This window comes from Cyrtonyx montezumae, unplaced genomic scaffold, assembly GCF_038088225.1.
Source record: "Cyrtonyx montezumae isolate F1298 unplaced genomic scaffold, pur_monq_1.0 scaffold_8, whole genome shotgun sequence".
Taxonomy (NCBI): Eukaryota; Metazoa; Chordata; class Aves; order Galliformes; family Odontophoridae; genus Cyrtonyx; species Cyrtonyx montezumae.
The window spans coordinates 100831809-100854906 of record NW_027072089.1 but is presented as its reverse complement, the minus strand read 5'-3'; the positions used below and the strand labels follow the sequence as shown (position 1 = coordinate 100854906).

General features: G+C 38.8%; 1 protein-coding gene across 7 annotated transcripts in view; it reads left to right on the top strand.

Annotated features, from left to right (window-relative positions):
• TRAK1 (trafficking kinesin protein 1) overlaps positions 1 to 23098 on the top strand; it is a 135213-nt gene that overhangs the window by 67532 nt on the left and 44583 nt on the right. For 5 of the 7 annotated variants that reach the window (XM_065752758.1, XM_065752755.1, XM_065752756.1 and 2 more), the window contains exon 3: positions 1091 to 1285. Coding sequence is in view for 6 of the 7 variants with exons in the window: in XM_065752755.1 (XP_065608827.1) it covers positions 1091 to 1285 (195 nt within the window). In the remaining variant the exon portion in view is untranslated. Of the gene's footprint in view, positions 1 to 1090; positions 1286 to 21671; positions 21931 to 23098 lie in introns of those variants that run through there. The other 2 variants (XM_065752757.1, XM_065752760.1) reach the window with 2 other exon arrangements.

Here is a 23098-nt window from a genome sequence, read left to right as displayed (position 1 = left end):
TGCAAGACCTCTTGAGGTGATGTGTGTGAGCTGACGTGCTCTTTGCACAGAGCCCCACAAAAATAGCACTGCTGCATATACTGACTGCTAATCTTTGTATATATATTCCTGCAATGATGTTTGGAGACCGTTTATGTATGTCCAAAAGGTAGCAGCATAGTCTGGATGAAAGCAAAGAGAATATGGATTGGTGGGAACCTCTGGAGCTTTTACTCAAATACACCCTTTTCAACTGAGTGCTCAGGGCCTTGGCCAAATGAGTTGTCAGTCTCTCCAAAGATAGAGATTTCTCAGCTTTTCTGGACTCTTATTCCCAGGTATTACTGTCCTTGTGGTGGAAAAAGTTTTATGTTGAGGTTTCCTACATTAAAATATTGTCTTTTCCTAAATTTAAATTGCTAATGTAAATTGCATCACTTTTTTGCAGTTGTTGATGACTATCAGCATTCATTTTTAAAACTGTATGTGAAGTTGATTTTCTTGTGAATGTGAAGGGTTGATATCGCAGAATGTATGTTGAGATAGTGTTGAAAGGTACTCTAGAAGTTCTTGCAGCCTGCTATAGTGCGCATCTTCAGTGTGAATTGTGATGGTTTGCTGTTGCAGACCTGGATTTCTTCTTGGGAAAAATCTGCCAGCATTGATGGCAAAATTCAGTGATACTCAACTACAATCAAGGAGCAAGTTAAAGAGAAATACAGAACTTGCTATCTCAAAGTAATCTGTCAAGTGAAACTTAAAAAAATGTAAATTCCTGTATGCAATATCCTGTTATCCGTACCCACAATTTTACTGCTTTGTCTCAGTCAATGCTGTCTGGCTCTCTATTTTGCCCCTTTCCCAAAACCATATTTTTCAATATGAGTCCATGCTATAGGGTTTTTTATCCCAAATAGCATACCCTTCCATTCTGTGCTAGTAGATATCTCATTTGAGGATAACCTGTGCTAGTCTTGTTTTCTAAATATTATCTAGCTGTTAATGAAGAAAAATCTTTTTGATATCAAATTGAGCTGGCATATTTCCCAGCTTATACGTATAGTACTTGGTTCAAAGTGACTGACAGACTGTCTTCTCCCTCTTTTGTCAGATGTGTGCAATAGTACCAATCTTCCTGAAGTTGAAATCATCAGTCTACTGGAAGAACAGCTGCCTCATTATAAACTAAGAGCAGATACAATTTACGGTTATGACCACGACGACTGGCTTCATACTCCTCTCATTTCTCCTGATGTGAATATTGACTTAACAACTGAGCAAATAGAAGAGACCTTGAAATACTTCCGTAAGTAAAAAATTTATAAATTTTACTGAGAAATAAATAAAACTATACTATTTTTATTACTGCCTCTGAAGTATCAGTAATTCTCTTACAGTTCTGAAAAGCAAGATAACTGTTGGTTTTCAAGTTTTATTGTGGTTAGGAAAGAAAAGAAATAATAAAAAACAGCATTTGTAATCTGTTCATGTACCTCCTCACAAAATTGAATATTGGTGAAACTACAAGACTTTTTTGCTTGTTATTTCTCTGTCAAGAAGCTGAAATTTCTACATTTATAAAAATATAAAAGGCTTAGATATGTTGCCTTATTTGCTTTTTTCAATAATATTCTCTGACTCACTGTAATGTTGTCTGTTCTGCTGTATGCCTGCGTCACAAGATGACGTCAGATCATTTTTCTACAGCTTGAATTTCTAAGAAAGATTTGTGAAGAAACAAACACTGAGCATTTAGTGAAAATGGTTTGTTCCCTTGCTCTTTTTTAATTCATATTCATACTATTGTACAGAAAGGTACTGTTTGTGCCTGGAGAGGAAGCTTGTAGTCTTGTGACATAATGCATTTTTCAGTCTTTTGTTTGAGCCTGTAGATCCTTTTATCATGGTGAATGGATTCATGTCTCTGTGTTCTTCTACTGTGGATGTTGACTTAGCTCTGCAAGAAGACAAGACATCTGTGATTCATCCTCTAGTAGCTCATTAATCATGTAGTTTATGATTAAATGATTCTTCTCCCCTCCCTCCATCTTCATGCGAAGATGAAGTTTTGTTACACTTTTGAATGTGTGGCATGTTAAAATAGTCTGCAGAGCATCAAGTCAGTAGGTGACATACTAAAGCTGTAGTAATCAGACTTGCGTAGTAGTGGATTTTCATAAATTGTAGTGGTAGGTAGATTTAGGTAGTTAGGCTCAACACAAGCCTTTGGAAATATGACTGTTGTATTGTCATGCACCTGGAGAATTCACTTTCTAATTCTATAATCAATTACAAGGAACTGAGTTACTTCAATGCCTCAACAAAAGAAATGAAATCTAAAATATCTACAAGTCATTGAAAAATCAAGGTATCATTGTTGCCTTCCAATATTTAGTTTATAAATATGAGGGAAATCAAGTTTTTACACAGATAGATAATGATAGGGCAATTGGGATTGGTTTTAAACTAAGATAGAGGAGATTTAGATTAGGTGTTAGGAGGAAATTTTTTTTTACTGAGAAAGTGGTGAGGTGCTGGCACAGCTGCTCAGAGAGGCTGTGGATGCCTCTTCCCCAGAGTTGTTTAAGGTTGGATGGGGCCCTGGGCAATCTGATCTAGTACTTGATTTAACAGTTGGCAGCCCTGCCTGTGGAAGGGATATTGGAACCAGATGGTCCTTGAGGTCCCTTGCAACCCAAGCCATTCCATGGTTCTATATATGCTCTCCACCTTCTCTCCAGTCAGACAAAGCAGGTGAAAAATAGCAGGAGGGGCAGAAAAATGATTAATGGAATCAATTAATTCTTGTTTTGTAGCAGACATTTAATGTAATTGAAATGGTGTCAGTAGTTGGCTTAAAGAAACCTTCTGAAAAGTCGGTTTTCTAGTATCTATAGTAACAGGATTAATTATTTCTCATCCTTAAGGTGTTCTATGCAAAGGGGCTGTTGCATTAAGTACAGGAAAGATGATTTACTAATCAGGAAAGGAAGGCAAAAATCAATGTGGGAGCATCCAAGTCTCCTACCTAAGATGCTCGTGGGATATGTCATCAGTAATGGTGTATGACTTGAGAATGGGTACTTGCATTGGAGAAATCAGACAGCAGTAGCTGCCTGTAACTCTGCATGCTCAAACAGTTTTATCCAGCATTCATCTTACAAGCATAATGGCTGCAAGCTTTGCTGTAAAAACTTGACCCAGTCAAAACAGCTTGAATGAAAAAGACTGGGATGTGTTTTCTGCTTTCCTTGGTAATTAACTGCTCAAAGAGAAGGAATTAAGCACGGAGAACTTCTGTAAAGAAAGTTGGTTGCTTAACTGTGCAAGCATGTGTACAGTAGGTAGTGGCTTAAGAAACTGAGAACGGGCAAAGTTGAATTAATCCCTAGACTGATATCCTGGGAGCTGAGATCACTGCTTTTACCCTTGTTCAGTTGTTGTGAACGAGTCATACAACGCTACAGTGCAAGATCATAAAACTTTGGCATGTTTGGAAGTTACAGCACTGTGCATAAACATTGCGTTATAAAAAAATGAACCATCAAAATAAAGATATTAAGTACGTTGTCACAAAATTGAATTGTACTATCATCACTCTGCTGAGTATTTTTTCAGGGTGTAACTTCTAGCACTGTGATTCATTTTCAGAGCTGCAATCAGGGCACTCCTTTTGTACACGTTTACTTTGTTTTAAAAACCTTGATGGGGGAGGAAGGGGAGGTGAGTATATTCTGTAATTTGCCTATGGGAAAATTTTAGGACAACCTTACAGATTTCTACTTTATTCATGGCATTATTCTTGTGGTGTGAGTTCTATGAATGTAGTTGCATATAACAAATTACAAAAGTGAAATTTATAATCTGTCGGAGACCTTCTTAAGTAAAGGAAGAATTAATTAATTTTACTGCGTCAGAAAAAGATTTCCTACACTATTGTCAGAATTAAAATGTCCTATATTTTCTAACTACTATGTCTTCCTCAGGCTTTTTACAAACATTTTAAGATGAGTAAAATATAATTGATGTTAAAATCTGAGCTTGTGTGGGCTATTTTTAGATTTGGAATGAAATCTTTTCATTGCTTATGGTTCCTAGTATTGCGGTATCAATCAGCTTTGAAACCACAGTGTATTACGAATAGTTGAGAAGTCAGAAGGAAGGGATACGTTGTGGCTTTATTCAGGAAATGCTTGCAGACTGAGAAGTATTGAGCAGAGGCAGGAACATTTGAGCATGTTTCAATATATGTAAATATTGTGCATAGTTAACACATGCAAATATGTATTTTGCAAGGCTTTCTGCTCTTTATGTAGAGAGCTTATCAGGAAGAGCAACATTTTATTACCTGATCTTTCACCACACCAGTTAATTAAGGTGTAACTACTTAGTTTGGAAATAATCTGTATAATAACTCAATTTTGATACTCTTGCAGTGTAACCAAATCATTTTAATAATGTTCAGATATCTGCAGTGAACTGCTGGAATTAGGCGAGGGAAGCACTTCTGTTTTTCCACTAGCTATAAATGATAATGGAGTGGTTTTTGTTTGACCATGAGGTGGTGTGATATTTTTTGTTTGTTTTGGCAGTAATTGAGAGCAGCTTTTCATCTTATTCTGGCTGCAGGCTTTGAATGCATCTGTGGCCATTTACCATACCCAGTGACTCCTTAAGCTCTGTCTTGATTCTGATCCACGTCTGTAGCTCTGTCTTGTCTCAGTTTGTGAGTTTTGAACAAGATGGATGTGTGAACCTTTGAACCTCAATGCTGTATTACTTAAAAATACTTTGATACCCACAGATGTAGGAAAGTGGGATGATTTGTATATATGTATATTGTGTGAGCATATATAATATGTTATACACGTGTGTATGTGTATATATATGTAATATGCATGTATTGATGTACAATTGGATTTGTACTTATCCTTCTGATATTTAATGACTGAATCTCAAATCTCTACTAAAAATGAAAGTAGTTCCTTAAATGCATTTTTGGTTAAGTCTTACAGAGTGCCCTTAAGTTCTCCATGGACTATCCATCTCTGAGAACTGTAATTCCAAAAAAATATTACTTGCTGTTTAAGATCTCTTTTGTATAGAATTATAGTACTTTTAATTAGGTAAATGCACGTAAATTTTTCACATATCTGTAGTACATTCTGTAATTCATTCACATTATCCAGCTAGTATTCCCCTTTTCTATAAAACAGGCCTGGTACTAGGAAATTTATGACCCTGATTTTTTCATTTCTGAATAATGTATTTAATAAGAGAGATTGTGTGGTTGTTCTGATAGACTCAGATGTCTCTGAAGATCATTATCTGTGAATTAATGTAAATCATTTGTAGTGACAGTATTCTCTAGTTCGAGTTCATCTGTGTTTGCATTTGCTCCCAGGAGGGATGTATGAGAAATGCTGCTTCCAAGGGCGATTCAACTTATAATGTAGCTAGCAGCTGCCTTGCTGTCCTTTGAAGTAGAAACACTGAAGTGATGGAGCTTTTCAGAAGAGTTGTTGGGTGTTTAGAGTCATGTATTATCAAGGTTTCAAAGTATACAGATACGTTTTCATTCAGTTAAGTAGATTAGTAGCAATTAATGCTTACCCATACCAGTCCTGTTGTCAGTGAACTGTGTTTCAGGGGATACAGGGAGAGGAAAAAACGTTACATTTGTGCTGTTTCCATTTTAGTATAGGAAACATATCACAAAAGAACACTTATATTTAGGAGAATAGTCTTTTCTGAATTGTGAACTGAAGAGAGTGCTAGTGCTTGCAATAGGGCCACTATCTTAATGGATGTCTCCATTTGATCCTTGATCTTTGTTGGTTGTTTCTTTTCTTGAGCTTGTTATGTTCATCTTTAATAGAACATAATGGCATACTGTACTGAACTGTGAAGGGCTCCTGGAGTACACCTGCTCTTTCTTGATACTCTTATATTCTATTATTTCTCCTAAATATAAAAGCAAACTTCTAAAAGGTACTAGAAGCACAAGGGGGAAGGGAGGAATGAGAGCTCAGTGGAAACATAGATTGAAGAGGTTACTATGATATGGGAGGATTTTTAGTAATACAAAAGAAATATATCATCTGCAGCTTGTGTATAATGAGAAACTTGGAATTAAACTAGTTTGACTGATTTCCAGACTACCAAGACCTGTCATATAGAGGTCTATAAAGGTTAAGTACTTAAGTTACACTCCTTTCTTTGTTACTTGAGTGCTTTAATGCCAGCTCTTTTCATTCTCCAATCGCCTGAACTTGCTCACTATAGTTTTCTAGTGACATGTGGTTACAGCTGAGTCAAAGTCTGACCCATTAAAATAAAAAAAGCAACGAGATTTTGAGGGATGTTGAATGTGTTTATGCATATGACAATGGTGGCAATCTTACACCCCTCTCAGTTCTTTCTTGACTATAGAAATCAGTCCCATTTTGTTAAATGACATAGTGCCAGAGTTACAGGACTGGTTAAATTCAATAGGATTGAGAGAAAACATTTCAGTTCTTCCAGACTACACAAAGAGATCTTACTGAAGAGTATTCATTATCAGCCTTAACACTCAAATGTTTACTGTCTGGATTCTGTTTTCTTCTTGAAGTTTGATGTATTAATCAAGTCTGCATGTTGCAAAACTCTGTTAACAGTTGGGAAAATGGGCAACAGTTATCATTTTAGTGCTGGGTTTTTGTGTGTGTATTTTAGTAAGCACTAGCAGTCTTTTGGACATCTAACAAGGCAGGATTCAGAGCACTCAGGTTGTCCCTTTTCTTTATAAAGCTAGGCAGACAAGTTCTTAAGCTTGATTTAAGTAGATATTTGCTTCTTAATATTTGGTGACATTCCAAGGCTAGAAAAAAACCCATGTGTTTTCCCTATTCTTCATCCATTTTTCTCTATTTTAAATGTATCTAGTAACTTTATTTCTGTGACGGTGCTGTTGTTGATTGAGATCTTAGATGATGCCTCGTGTAATCCCCACTCAGTGTTTATGGTGACTGCAGCCTTGCAAGTCTCAGACTGCAGGGGGTGCCTGGGGCCTCTCCACGAGCCTTGGTGATTGCAGGTTTGTGCCTTTTGCTGAAGGGCTGTGTCACCAAGTGGAGACCTTGAGAGGAAGGTAGTAGCATCAGGGAGAATAAAAGACACAGCATCTGAGTGGAATGGCTGAGGGTTGTGCTGCCATTCAAAAGGACCTTGACAAGCTGGAGCAGTGGGGTCAAGAAGAAGCCTCATGTGGTTCAACAAAGAAGCACCACGTTTATCACCTACAGAGGAGCAGCTCCAGGCAAAAAGATATGCTGACTGACAAGCTGGAAAGCAGTCTTGCAGAAAAGTACTTTTGCTCATTCCGAGTAGCTGTGTATATCTGAGTATTCTCTTAAAAAGTAGCATCTTATGTAAGTGGTTTGGTCTTGCTGTTGTAGTCTCACAGTATTTAAGAATGACCAGTGATACCTTATTGAATAATGAAAACCGTTTTGCAGATGTTTGTCTGAAGACAGAATAAATTTTGATTTCATTCAAATGCAAATGTATTGCTCTTCAGGAATCATTCAGGAATCACCAAGCATATCACAAAAGTCAGTGAGATTTTTTGTTGGTCCTTTACAGGGGAGGGGAGAAATAATCCTGTCATGTGGAAGATCAGTTTTTGTCTTTAAGTAACTTAATCTGTTTGCTCATGTCTCACATTAAGTTGTCCCGTTTCAGTGACAGAATACTTCAAACCTCTGCTTCATAGGAGTCTTTTGTCTGTACTAGGTGAGGTCATTGGGCCCTTATGGTGTTTGGAAGGGAAGTGTCCCTAAGCTCTGTCCCATGTGTAGAAAGTACTTTTGTACCATTTTGAAGCCTTTGATGGTAATTACATTTTGACCAAAGAGAAGCAATCAAATCTGAAGCACTCATTTATTTTAAATACTGGTTCTGAAAGCTGCTGATACAGCACATGTTCTGGTTCCACTCTTTTCAAGTTAAGCAAACCACCATGACTTCTTGCTTGAACAAAATACTGCATTGGAAGAGATCATTATCCTAAGCTGCAGAGTTGTTTATTATTACTACATGTGCAGTCATGAAATTACTCTTGCTGTGTGTTGTTTTAGAAGGTGAAATCCAAGTAACTGTTCACTACATTAAATGAGATCTCAGTTTGCAAACAATGGTATGCCCAGCCTGTCCTTGAAAATCTGTTGTGCTTTTAAATATGCTGTTTTCCTTTTTAATGCTCTTTAATGACTTTAAAAAACAAATAAAAAGTAAAAAATAAAAAAAACCACGAAGTTGAAAAACATCAGCTTGCAAATGAACTATTGTGGCAAACCCTGATTAGTAGCAATGCACACTGCATAATGGTGAGCTGTACGGCAGTTCCTCTGGCAGAAAGGACTCCAGATAACGTTAGTGGGATGGGTAGCATTTCCTATGTGTTAGTGGCTCTGGAAAATAATGAGAGGATATAGTATTTAGTTATCAGAACATCCTGATTTGTTGCTGGAGCCAGGAGAAGAAACGTGTTCTAGAGGTAATTAAATGGGAGTTAGTACACTATTTTAGCCACCATGCATCCAGCATACTGCATCCAGCTCTCGTGTTTACTTTCACAAGATCTTCCCAGAATTGGGAAAGGTTTGGATAAGAAAGCTGTGAATGACTGAGCACAGGGATACATGATTGATGGTGAGGTTTGAGATAAAGATGCTATTTCCTTTCTTTGCCAGCTCAGATGACTTATTCTTCTTTGCCCCCTGGCAACAGAGCTGCCCACTTTCTTGCGTGTACTGCTACAGGTTTCTTGAGAAGGCAATGTTTGTGAGTTGGGTAGTTGAAATTATCTTTGTCAAATATTCTCTTTAAAGAAAGGAAAGGATTTGCATTGTTTTGTGACCTGGTTAATTTGAGCATCTCAATTTAGTGTTGGCCTATGGCATAGATCCCTTATGGTAAAAGGGAAGGAAGAGAGAGCTCATGAACTTTGCAGCCCTGCTTTTCTGCCAAAATATATTGCTTTGCAACTGCAAACTTGAGTACTCAGTCTATTTAGCTTGTCAATGCCGGCTAACAGAACTCTTTATTAGTCTTGTATATTTTGCTGTCTGGAGAACAAATTAAAGTTTCTTTTTGTTTAAATGCAGAAAAATGGCATAAAACCTGGTAGCTGGAAGGGAAGACCAAATGAATGTGAATAACCATATTTGGATTTGGAACATGAAAAGTGTCATTGTTGTTAATCAGAAATCTAGTATCTAGAATATTTCCAAAGTTAATTATCTGATAAGCATTAGGCAATTATCACGGTAATACTTCAGTCAAATGCAGTGTTACAATATAGAGGTTTGATTACAGGGAGGTTTCATGTTAATAGAAGCAGGAAAACATATTGTTCTGATAGATATTTCTTACAAAAAAAAAACCAAACCAACAAACAAAAACAACACCAAAAAAAAACCCAACAACCCTGATAGATAACTATATGAAGTAAGAATCGGCTACAGAAGTTGAAAGTTATTTCTGCTGGTATGCAGCTGCTTTGCTGGCCAGGCCATACTTTTACTTCCAACCCAACTTCCCTTCCAGCCTGCCTCTCCTATTGCTGTAATTTCTCTCATGTAATTGAAGAGCTTCTTGCATGTGGATACCTGGATTTATAGTTTTCTGACTGTCTGAGGTGTCTGTCTTCAGGTTGGGAAGATCACACGCCATCTTTCCACGTCTCTGGAGTATTTCTGAAGTCATTTGACTGTACAAGTGGTTTTCTCCACAGAAAAATAGTGCCTTTCAAGATTGCACCAGTGCTTTCAATTAGCTTTGCAGAATAATACCAGTGAAACTGAAAACAAACAAAACCTACCACCGAAAACAAAGAAAGAAACGACAACAAAAAGACATCAAAAACCAACACCAAAAACCACATCCCACCTTAAACTACTTTTATCCTCTCTCAATGAAGTATGTGTTTCGAGGTGGAGAGGGAGGAGGAGTGAGAAGAAAATTCCAGATTGTTTAAAAAGATTTCCTTTGTTTAAATTGTCAGAAAATAGAAGGGAGAGAGTTCCTGCAGCAATTTTGATCTGGTAATCAGCATCCACTCTTATACTCTAAATGCAGATTTAATAGCATTACCGACCTTAAATTATCTTTTAGACAAAAATAATACAAGTGGAACAAATTGCTTATGTGCAGAGCAATTGAGTTAATGTTACCACAGAAACCTTTATTTTGTTCTGACGGTATTTTAACAGCATAACCTTAGCTGCACTTAACAGCAAATTCAGCTCTCACCTTGTGAACATACAGAACTGAAACTTTGCAAGGCTGAGCTGGAGTGCCTCCTTACATTCTTTTGTTTCTAGATGGCATGCCCAACATGAGGGCAGGTTGATCAGGTAAAATGGCTCATGGTATTCAAAATGTTACTTATTTTTTTCATAGATGTGTGTGACCTTTGCATGTTCAAATGCTGTTAGTGGCTTTTATATAACCCATAGCTATTTACTAACCTGAGATCCGTGTCCACTTATTTTGTTGCTTTCCCATCAATATTGAATGTAGAATGTTAAAAAAAATAAAAATCAGCAGTATGAAGCCAAAAATAATACATTCCCTGTCAAAAGGAAAGTAGGTTTTATTTTTTCCAGAGCCTTGTTATCTCTTAGTGCGCATGGAGGGTGGGAATAATATCCAGGGTAGCATCTGTTGGGAAATTAGAATGATTTCTGTGCCTTCCCGTTGTAAGGCTAGAAGCTACTGGGGCATGATGATTTCCTGGCTCCTGGTTGGTATGGGAGTGGCAGGAGCTGAAGGCAACAGCCTGGGGGCAAGGTGCCAGTAAATGATTTGATTAAGGCTCTGCTTCTTTATTTTGAGGTAGCCTCCCAAGAATGGCAGTGCTTCCAACGTTGAGCTGCATGACTGACTTTGCTCAGGTATTACACCAGCTCAGCTAGCTATCCACAGTAACTAGAATACAGATGTCTGGAATCTGTCTGGTCTCCTGACTAGGGAGTGTAGGGGAGAGTATGAAGGACAAGACCATAGGAATAACGTTACTCAGAACCATGGATTTGAGTAAATTATTTCCTGGAGCGCTCCACCCAGGGAAATGTCATAGGTGTAAAGTATTTGCAGAGGAGTTTTAACACTTCAGTCTCTGTGCTTCTTTGCAATTCATGGTGATCTACTTAGGAAGTTAAAAATAAACATTTTCAGTCATGAAAAATGTTCCAAGTTTTTAATTTGTGGCAATGCAACAAAGGAAGTAAAAAATCAGAGGCACATGAACTACAGAATGACAGTATGGCTGAGGTTCACCCAGACTTCTGAAAGCCCGCTGGTCCATCCCCTGCTCCAGCCAAGCAACCAAGAGTAGATTGCACAGGTGAGCCTGTCACCATCTTTACACTCTCTGTTCAGGTACTTACAGACATTGTTGAGGTCTCCCTGAGCATCCTCTTCTCCAGGCTGAGCAGTCCAAATGCCTCAGCGTCTCCTCAAATGAAAAATGCTTCAGTCCCTTAATTGTTTTAAATGAACTTTCTAATCTGTCCATGTCTCCTTCTACTGAGGAACCCCAAACTTGACTAAATCCTCATCAGGACTAGTTAGAATGCTGTGCGCATTGGCAAAGTGATTACATTATTGTAGGAAATGGTGACAGATTTATTTACTTATTTTCAGACTGAGAAAAATTGTTTTCTAGTGAAATAATGTACTTGCACTTTAAGCTGTCTTTGAGTTTGGCCCTGGACTGGAACTTTGGAGATGAATGAATAATATAATTTGTTTCTTCTAGCTGCTGACAATGTATGTGAACAAATATCTTAGTCTGTGATTCAGAAAATAGTATGTAAAAGAATGTGATAATCTCCAAGCTCGAAGTTGCTGTGGTGATAATTACTTACACAAGTAAAACTGAATTATTGATATGGTCGTGTTAGTATTAGCAGCTTATGTAGTTACCTCTGTATTGCTTCACTATTTTAATTTTTTTAGCAGTAAAGCTAAGTTGTAACACTCAAAGAGTAGAATGAGCAGTAACAACCTAGAGTATACATGAGTGAGGGAAGTTTAATAGAAACCTGCAATGAGTGATTTAGAAAGGAGAGAGAAAATGAGTGTTGAATTTACTCAGTGAGCAGTGAGGCCCTGGCACAGATGCCTGTAGAAGCTGTGGATGCCCCATCCCTGGACGTGCTCAAGGCCAGGTTGGATGGGACCCTGGGGAGATTGGAACCAGATGGTCTTTAAGGTGACCCTTCCAACCCAAGCTGTTCTGTGGTTCTGTGGTGTCCAGAGATGGAAGCATAGAATTCAGTAGGAGTGAATTTGAAATCGAAAGATGATAGTTACATATATCATAAATAGTAGATACATGGATCTTTGCAAGAGGGTGTTGAAGATGCTATGAACATTTCTAGGCTCTAGAACGGACAGGGTAAGGCCTATAAGGGTAAGTGATATATTTTCTTAGAAAGAAGAAATGGTTTAAGAGCAAAGCAAAATGGATGTAAATCTCTTGGCATCTGTACCTGTACAGTTTCAAGCATGCTTTCTGGATGGTTCTGCTTGGTGATTTTGATTTAGAGCAATCTGTTCCTCAGATACTTTCTTATTAGCTTAAATGCATTTAGGTGCTGCATAAGTAAAGTCTTTTCTTTCATTTCCTAATCATTGAGCACAAACATCACGGTATCCTGCTTGAAGACATTATGTATTCTTAGAGAGTGGTGAAAATTCATCCAAGCCCTTTGATTTCAGCTTAGATTCTTAAAAAAGAGGGGGAAAAAAATTTAAAAAGGGTTAGTAGTTCATGGAGAAAAGGCACAAGGCAGAAGCAGATTAGCTTTATTTCAAGAAGAAATATGTTGCTGTACCCATTTTTCTAGTCCCTTCATTTTTTGTTTGCTGCTTTTTGCAGTAACAGTATGCATGAGGGATTCTCTTGTATCAGGCTGGAACAATGTAACAAGGCAATAATGTTTCATTTTCCATGGGGAAGGCAGGCTTTTATCAGTACATGTTGGAGAGAGTAGTAATGGGCTGGCTTTTCATTATTAATGTACGGCATGTACCCAGTGAGTTACGATGGCAGGATGCTGTTCAGCGAGCAGTCAGCAGAGAATTGGATCCTGTTTCTGCGGAAGGATTTTCATTTCCAGCATGGAGGGGCTCTTGTAGCCTGCAAAGCCACAAGCAGCAAAATGCATTTTCTGCATCTCCTCCTCTCTTCTGGAGCTGGCTCATCTCCATGGCAACTGGTTAGGCTGAAGGGGATGTGGAGCCTGGGGAGGGATGGGTTAGAGACATCCGGGCGGTGGTGTGTGCCCCCACGTCAGCGTTTCTGCCTCTTGATAGGGCGAGCTGGGTAACACCCAGCCCAGGCTCCTGTGCAGAGCTGCTTTATTACAGCAGCCACCAGGGCATCTGCTTGAGAAATCTCCCTTCTGCATCCTTCTAGATATCTCTCTCCATATATATATTTCCCGCCCCTCAAAAAGAATTACCCCCCGTCCTCCCCCACCCCCCTTAGTTTAGTTGCAGCCTCATTGAAGATGTGCAGCTCATCTTTTGCTTCCCATGAGCTGCCTTGTGATGTGCCGTTTTGCACGGGCAGGAAGGCATGGCTGCGTTTCACTTGACCTTAGCAGCGAAGTGCAGTCTTGTTTGTTGCTGAAGGATACTGACTATGCAGAAATTTATTGAAGCAGATTACTATGAACTGGACTGGTATTATGAAGAATGCACGGATGGTAAATTTTTTTTTTTATTATTTCTTGGTGCAGAATCTGAAGGTTGTAAGGCTGGAGCATTGTTATCAAATGTTTTTAAAAATGAAGTACCTTGTAAAAGGCAGCTCCTTGGTGTGGCAGAGATGTCTGCATCTCTGTTGCATCTCAGCATCTCTTCTGAGCATACTGCAAGAGTCTGCTGTAAGGCTTTTCTCTATTTCTAAGGGAGTGGCAGAGGAATGTAGGCACTGTACGAGAACTCCTTGGTCAAGGGGAGAAATATTTGAAATGCTTGCTTTATGTATCATAATTGAGCTGGATCTGTATATGCTTAATGTAAGATTCTGTATTGGTTTGTGCTTTAAGGCTTTGTATTTCTCTGCAGTATCAGTATAATGGAATATATATCTGTATAGTTAATATGTTAATAAGCAGTACGTGTTTTTTCTCTATTTCTCTGTGAAAGACATTTGTACTTCCTTTGTGATCTGTTTCCTTGCCTTAGTGATTAGTCTTTTTTATCAGAGCACTTTATATTTTTATCAGACTTCAGATAGGATGCATGTGAGGAAGATGTGAAGCACCCAAAATTGCACTGTCTGCAGAGTGGAAAAATCAAGATTTTTCATCAGTGGCACGTGGTGGTAACCTGTAAGACAGCATGCATCCTTTGGGAAGGTGGTAGTTGTATTTAGATTTTATTCTGGTTGGGGAGCTTGGCTTAAACGAGGCAAACTCAAACTCACAGCAAAACAAGGAGCATAAAGCAGTAAGGAATGTAGCTCCAGGGCACTGTGGGTTGTATGTATGTAGTTCAGAGACAGATTTTGTAGTGCTTCAGTAAATGCTAAGGGGGGGACAAAAGTAGTGAAGATGTGTAACAAAATTGGAGTGGGTTATTGTGGTCCTGTGGGTGGCACATTGTTCCATTTGTGTCTCTGCACTGGATTTCTGAAGTGAATACAGTGTCAGAAGGTTGTTGAACTTCGCTGTTTCAGTGATTATTCCTGCACAGGTATTCAGAGGATCAAAGAGAATTTTTATTTGAAAGGTCTGACTACTTTTAGGACTGAATCCATTATGTAACTTTTATCCTCTCAGTTTAACCCTAGTAAATACTGTAGCTATCTGATTAATCTCTGTGATGTAACAGACTGGGTTGGCCTGCTTTTGGAAGCTTAAGAAATATGACAGTTTTACTGTCACTAAAAACAGTAGCTGACTTTTTTCTAGGTTAAAGACAGAAGGCCTGCTTTTTACCATTCTTTTTATGATCTTCTACTTGTCTGGTCTAAGTATCATTATGTGTGAATAACCGAGCTAAGAGCTCTTTTTCTCATCAAGTTGATGTGATCAATAAGGTGTGCGCTGCGCTGGAGAAATCATGGGAGTTCCAAAGCAATGGAACACGCAACAGGTATTGGGCAAGCACTGCAATACCTTTTGGGATCAGGGCCTCCAGCACTACAGTGGTTGGTCAGATTCTGGGCTGACAAGTTCTCGTGTGAGCACTGAGCCCACACCCAGCATCTGTCTTCCAGGAGCGAGCATCTCCTACAGGAAATCAGCCAGAGCATGTGCTGAGTACTTGGGAGAGAGCACCTCTCTGAGGCAGTAGGGTTGGATATCTGACAGGGAGAGATCTCTCCTGTGGGTAAGGCATAATGCTGTTTTTATTGTTGTTTTATTTGTTTTTAATTAAAATATTCTTTTTGAAGTGGATGGAATGATAGTGCTGTCAGTCCTATCTTAGCATAGGTGAGTGTCATACTCAAGGTTTAATGGAATTTCATGGCTTTTAGCTGTCTTCTTCTCCTGGTTAAATGTGTGAGAGAGAAGGAGATTTGAGAGGTGCAGAGGAAGCTCTTTGGCCTTCAGTTTTGGTAGTTTAATTTGTATTTTAAACAGCATCAGCATTTCCTTTTGATGGAGTAAGGTATTCTGATGCTGATGGGTGACAAAAGGCATTTTAAAAGAAGAGTAGAGAACGGAGCTTTTTTGAAGAGCACGTGGTTTCTCATGAGATGCCTGTCTCTTGGTGTTTGATTTTCTTGCCATGTATTTGTTGATGCCAGAGTCATCTGCCTGAGATTCCATTTGTATTCAGTAGAGTGATAGGCAGCTGCAGCTCAGCCAACCTGTTTTGAATATCTATTTTAAGACAGTGAAGTATAGGCAGCTTATTTCCCTTCCATACATGGAGCTCAGATGTGTGTATGATATAATCATGAATCCTACCCGTTTTACCAATTCTGGTAAATACAGTACTGACGGAGTCAGTGATACACTGAAAATAACAGAAAACCTCACATGAAACAATGCTACAGTATTCTTTCTTTCTGCTGGAATTATGCATTTGCTTTGTAAAAGCTGTCGAAACTTTCATTTCCATCTGAAAGGTGTGATTTCATGTTAGCAATTATTTAAGTTTGTATGGTTTCTTGTTCTTCCATAATCATTCCATAATGACACCAGAAAATAAGGCTTTAGTGCTTTTGTTTGACTCAGTAGGAAAAGAAGTAATTCTCTCTCTTAGCTCGGATTTAATGAACTTCTCTATGGATTGATACAGTAATGATGTCTTCAACTTGCATTTGGTGGTAGTAATTTTTTTTTAATACCTTGCAAAGGCAAATGAAAAATGCTCAAAATTGACTGCTTACAAATCTCTTGGAACTCTCAGGTTGAAATAATGAAGTAATGCCTTTATGTAATGTCCTTTGCAGAGTTTATTTTTGGCAAGAGCAAATAGAATTAGACAATAAAGTGTTACCTTATTTGAATATTGGATCACCAGTGTTAACAAACGTTACAATAAATGGAAGCCTACAAGAATAAGAAATATTGCACTGTGCTCTTTTAGATAACATTTTCAGGTATAACATTTTTGTATAGTGTGACAGTTGCCACCTTATTTAGAATTAATGAAATATTTGTGTTGCTCTGTAAGTAATGCCTCCTATTTTTTTCCATGAAAACTGCAACAGATACATAGAGCACAATAATGAAACATAATAAAATAGGAGGCAGTACTTTCAGAGCAGCCGTTGTGTACTGCAGAGATGTGAAACGGAGAGTGGAAAGAGCTGGGAGACTACTGGAACAGAACAGCAGTGACTTTCATAGCAGATTTGAAGATGGACAGCCTTAATGATAGAAGAGGAAAAAGAGAAACCTTTGCAGGCTTGTATCATGGAGGAGAACAGTACGAATGTCTAGCTTCAAATCAGTTTTTGTTTTGTTTTGGTTTTGGTTGTTGTTTTTTAAAGAGGTAAAATAGATTCTGAAGGAACACAGAACTCAATTTTAAGTGGAAAAAAAAAAACGCCAAAGACTTCCAGACTCCCAAACAGAAAATAAGCAGATAAGTAAATACCTGTATAAATCTTTATGAGTAGTCTTCCCCCATACTTCTCTCTGAGGCCAGTCTCCTCCACCATCTCAATGAGCAATGTAAGAGAAGTCATTACTCATTTATTTCTAGCTAAAAAAAACCCTCAACTTTGGTGCCTGAGAGTTCATCGCCTGCAATTCCAGTTGACTTTGTGCATGTGATTGGAACTTTTGTTTTTCATTTGTTGTCCATGAGCTTCAGCAGTCGCTTGTGGTGAAGACAGCATCTTTATCCCTTTTTTTGTCCTCACCGTTTGACCATGTCTCCCATTAGTCTCACACCAAACTTTCTGTCCTCTTATATGTTTGCCCAAGTGACTTCATCTCACTTTTGTGGTCATTCTGTAACTTCTTGCTCTGCTCCATATCTTTTAACTTCCACCCAGGCTTTCCTCCTGCTTGTATTGAAATGTTTTCATCTCTTGTTCTCTGTGCAGTTACTTTGTGGTACTCCTCTCTTCTGTTTTTAATTCAATTGTAACTGTTATCAACATGTTCCTGAACTTTCTCTTTTAGCTGGACAATAATTAACAGTGCTTATGTTTGTTCTCCTTGACCTGCCAGCAGTTACTTATTCCCGTCTTATTTGTAGCAGTGTGTGAGACAGCGTCCTAGTTATCTTCTTTTGTGGCTGTTTCTTTTTTTTTTTTTTTGACACTCCTTAAAGGCAGCATTAGGAGAATATTTCCTATTCTGTGCTGCTGCACTTCTAAGTGTTCTTGGATCTCTGTGATTCTTCATGCATTTCAGTTACAGGTAACCTCACGAACATCTCTGCCAGCTCTGTGGTGCCACAGTCAGCCTTTTAGCCTGAAATATGGCTTGACCCTTTCTTGCTTACAACAGGAGTTTGGGCGATGGTTGAGCATTTCTGAGTCCTCATACTCTCTCATATGTTTGCTTCTTTTATCTCTGTGCCTGTGGGCACAGTAACTCTGGTGCAGCTCTGTATGTCAGAGGTGAGCATTATGTCTACATCTGTGAGAACCTTACAGATGCTTGTGTTGAAGACTAACTCAAAAAAACTGAGCTACTTTTGTGTTAGGTATCAGAAGAATAAATACTTAATATTCGTAACCCCGGGGACATCCATCCCAAAGCTGGTAGGCTGAGCTACTGTTGTATTAGATATCAGAAGTTACTTAGTTTCCTTAGCCAGGGTCTTTCCAGTACCAGTAGGCCTTGAAGATAAAATTAATTGATCACGATACTGCTGACGTGGCAAGAAAACCCTTGATCTGTGAATCCTTATAGTTGTATGAAAATTGGTAACCAGTCATTGTGAGGAGAAGGGACTGGAAAATTCTTCACTTTGCAACTTTTGTGTATAAATACTGTGTGGATGGTTTCATGCGTGTGCTTGATTTGTGGGAAACCACCGAGCACCCAGACTTGTGCAATCCTGAGGTAAACAAGCAGTGTCTCCCCTGAGCACGTGATTATTGATTACCACACACTGGGCAGTGAATCACTTTTCAGGCAACACTTGTAGCACGTAGTCTTGGAAACAGCCCTTGTTCCCTAGGTATGTGGCTAAAATTCTCCTTCAGGTTTTTGCTCCTTCAGCCTTGATAAATATGGTTGAACCTTGTTGATATGCATGCAGTCATTGATATAATTTTTCCAATTTCCTTCTTTTGTCATGTCACTTCCTTTTCTTTATTCCTCTATTGACTCTATATCTAGTTAGACCTAAGCAACTGCTACTTGTATACTGTCTTTAAGTGGTTTATTTTTCATTATAGAGTTACAATTTCCTCTTGAGTCTGCTCAACTGCTATGTTTCCAGATAAGCTCTTTCCCTCCTCACCCTACTTTCTTGCTTCATCCTGATTTGTTCTTTATGGAAACATATCATGCTGTACTTCAGGCCGAAGCAAATTAATTGGATGTGGTTTTTTAAGACTGGGAGATGTGCACAATATACAGATGTACTTTTTGTGAACAAACGTACAAATCTTTATAGGTTCATAGGTACATTAGTTTGGAAAGGACCTACAAGATCATCTAGTCCAACCATCCTATGATGGATGATTATACGTACGAACAATTTAACTTTGTATGTCCTAATAGAAAGCGCGTTTCAGTGGCCATTTTATGCACATTTCATGGAAAGCCCACCACAAAACACCCGTGTTTCTTCATTGATGTACTTTGGAATCTGGATGCTGCCATTTCAGCCATTGTTTATAGGACTTGTTTGCCTATGGAGAAGCTTTTTGTTCTAAATGCAGCATTGTTGCTACTGATTAATGGTGGTGATTATGAGCAGAAGCCTAGATATGTTTATTGATAAAAGAGCTTAGAATGTTTTGAGTGCACCAGAATTGCACAAATGAGTCAGGATAAGAGAGTTACATGCATTGTGTCCTGCCTCGCCCTTCTTAAATTAACTCTGGGTTTGTTTCCTTTTCTGTCACAAAGTTACGGAGAGTAAGATCTGTGCCTTAGTGCAGGTGTTGCATTAGAAGTGTGCACGTGTGTTTTTAGGCATGCTTATTTAGCAAGCTTCCCGAAAGGAAATGAATGTCTTCTCCTAACAGGGTAGCCTGTGTGCTGAGTTGATTACAGCTAATATACTAAATTTACTTTGCGGCAGCAGCCCTTAAAAATGCATATTTGTCCTGGTATGCTATTAAAGTCCTTAAGTCTGTGTTTACAGGAAATTTTAAAATCTCTTTTTGAATCTTTCCTGATTAGAATGTGTATTTTTGGAACTGTGTACAGTTTGACTTTTTTTTCTTCCATTGCTGCTTATTGTTCAATACCTGCTGGAGACTTGGCTCTTAATGTTTGGTGCATAAATATTCCTATGCTGATAAAAGCGCTTAATGCAAGGTACCATGAAAAATGAGCTGATAGCCTGAGAGTGCTGTACACATTCCTTCCCCACCCACTGTAAATATAGATCAGCATATATAATGTGCTTTAATAATATTAACAGAGTAGATTCTACAACACTTGTCTTTCTTCTGGTTTGTGAATGTCAGAATCCATGTTGTTTGTATCATGAGCCAAAAGTCAGCATGTGAGAATATTAATTATATTGCTGTCTATATCAGGCAGCAACATGCATGTTTTTGGCTTGTCATGTGGTCTCCTGTTCTCCTTATGAGTTAGCTGGTTAGCTATAGCTGAATACTTGGCAGGAACATTAAAGCCACAGTTTGTCAGTAGAGTTGGCAAGGGTGGGAGTTTTTGTCCCTAAGATTTGAAAGGTGCTTCTTGTATTCATTTAAAAAGGTGTCTCAGTTTGTTTTAGTATCTCCCTGAACTTCTATTCTCTACCTATTGAAGCAGTAATTTAATGCTAGATTATGGATTATGTCTCTCCACCCTTTTTTTACTTTTTTTTTTTTTTTTTTTTTTTTGAGCACTACTAATTACAATAAATGTATGTCACAACTTTTTTGAGCCTTGTGAATAATGTATTTCTTAAACCATCCAGTCTTGGAGGCCTGCAAATTGTGGCATTTGGCTGAAACCTAATGGCAGGTGGATATTCAGCTTAGTTGGACATGAGTGTGATTCCCATTTCTGAAAAATACCATTTTTTTCTAAGGAGTGAGTGAAGTAGAGCAATAAACTGTAAGAAAGATAACCAAAGGCAGTATTGCAAGGGAGGGGCTTGGATTCATTTGTTGCAGGGCCTGATCCTGAAAAGATCTGAGGTCTGAACTGGAAAAGGAATTGGCAGCTTTTATATTCTTTACAAACTTGATGTGATTTGTAGGTGATCACAAGTTCTGGAACTGGTTTGAGGCCTGAGATGCTGGAGGCAAATGGGATTCTTACTGGTTGGTAGTTGCTCTTGATGATGGTTTTAAATTTCATTTATTTTCAAGAATTTTGCTCCACTGTTACAGGGGGGAGATGGAGACAGCAAAGCTTTAAGAATTCAAAGACAGGAAGCAATCCCTTTGATATTACTGATAAAACGACATCCTGCAGTCCCCCCACTTGGCTGTTTCACCTGTGATGCAGGTTGAGGTGTTATCAGTAGAAGGCAAAGGGCACTTTTCTGCCACTGGTAATGAGGGAGGTGACTTGGCAAACAGTGAGTATCAATAGCTGCAAGAAGTTAAATAAGAAAGTTAATGCTCCCTATGTGTGTCGCGAAGTTTAACTAAAGGAGTTAGTTTGTTGATCAAGTAGAGGAGAGACGCGTGCCCTTGGATATGCACTGGGGTGCTGTATGTGGGCTTGGGGTGTTTCATTTCCCATAACACACAGTCGAGATGACTGTGGAAAACAAGATATTTTGATAGCTAGAGGCTAGGTGGGCTGTGGTGTGTGCAGATGGTCATCGCTGCCTGAGAGGGCCCCGGACTGAGGAGATGGCAGTGCTAGGCCTGTTGGGGAGGGGCTGCCAACACACTCATTGCTGTGTCTGAAGCATGCTGACAGCACCCCTGAGTATAAACTGCCCGCCCTCTGGGCTGGTATGAGGAACAGCCTCAATCTCACGGTAATTATTAGACAGATGGTCTCGTCACTCCTCCACCCTGTCTGTACCAGGCAAAGCTGCTGCTGTGCTGAGGGCACACGCAGTCACTGAGGAGCTCCCTGGTTGAGTATGTGAGTTTAGAAAGATGGTACTCTGCTCTGTGGAGCCCTGCCACTGCTCTCCGCAGGGGTACCACTGCGGGGGGAATGACATCCTGTCGCCTGTCAGACTGAGGCACTGCACTGCATCTATCTGGGACAGCCTCGGCAATGTCAGGAAACGAAGAGGAAAGCTTTGAGTATGAATACAAGGAGGAAAATGAGAGGGAAAGCGCATTTGACAGGCAGAACCTTGAGATCTTGGAAGAAGGTACTTTCTATGTTTTTGTTCTTAAACCTTTATGTTAGTAATGCATTGCAGTGTGCTAGAGACAGGAGAAATGTTAGTGGATTTAAATCTACTCCTTTTATCCTTTTTAATGCATATCCACTGCCTGCAGGAGAAAGAGTAATAAAATAGCCATGTTGGAGTAGAATGAATCTTAGATACATTTCTTAAAGAATAAATGCGTGATCAACAGATTTAGGCAATGCAATAGATTTTTATATAATAAAGCTGGATTTAAGAAATTACCTTTCTTTAGAAATGCAGTGCCTTTTTTTTTTATATGTGCAGCTCATACATGCATTCTGAGTCTGTCAGTTTGTCATTCCCAGCAGGGACTTCTAAAAATGAACAAAAGAACTAGGTAACAGTCTTGTGCTTGTCCGTGCACTTGAAAGCATGTAGACAGAAATAACCCAAGTTTTGGGTTATATGGCTTTATCTTTTGACAAAACAAATGGCCCCAAATCTTTATATATGTTGTGGAAATAATAGGTATTTGCAGAATGTTTGCTGACCTGTTAGGGTGGGAGTGTGAATGTATGTTGGATATTCTTTTGCTCACCCACTGTGAGGAGCATGTACCTTCCCATTCAGGGGCTGCTCCCAGACACTCCAGCCTTTTTTTCATGGTATCAGGCACTGAAAGCTAATACATCACATATGTTATTTCATATGCTGTGAATTTTATTCTAAAATAGTGGTTTTGTATTAGAGGAGTGGTACATCCAAGAACACCATCCTACAATTGATATAAGGATACTTTGAAAGATTGACCTCATAGGAAGCAGGTGCCGTGTCCAAAGCTTGTATGCAAGAAGGACTTTCGTGGGCATAACACTGTCATTGAACCTGTTACACAGGACTTCACTCTAAAGAATTCCTCAGCATGGAGTATTGCACCTGGATTTCTGTTACAATAAAGTACCCGTGTTCCGTGTTGTGTCTGAAGGAGTTTAAGATAACTTGGCTGTCTGTGCCTAATACAAGGGTGCTTGAGAGAATACTGGTGAAAGAGCAGCTTTAAAATTGTGATTTGGAATAGAGAGGAAACTGATATCTAATTAGGCAGAAGTACTTTGTTTTATATTTGGTTCATTTTTTGCTTTTTTTATGGTGGTTAAGTGGCTGCTGAAATACATACAACAGTGTT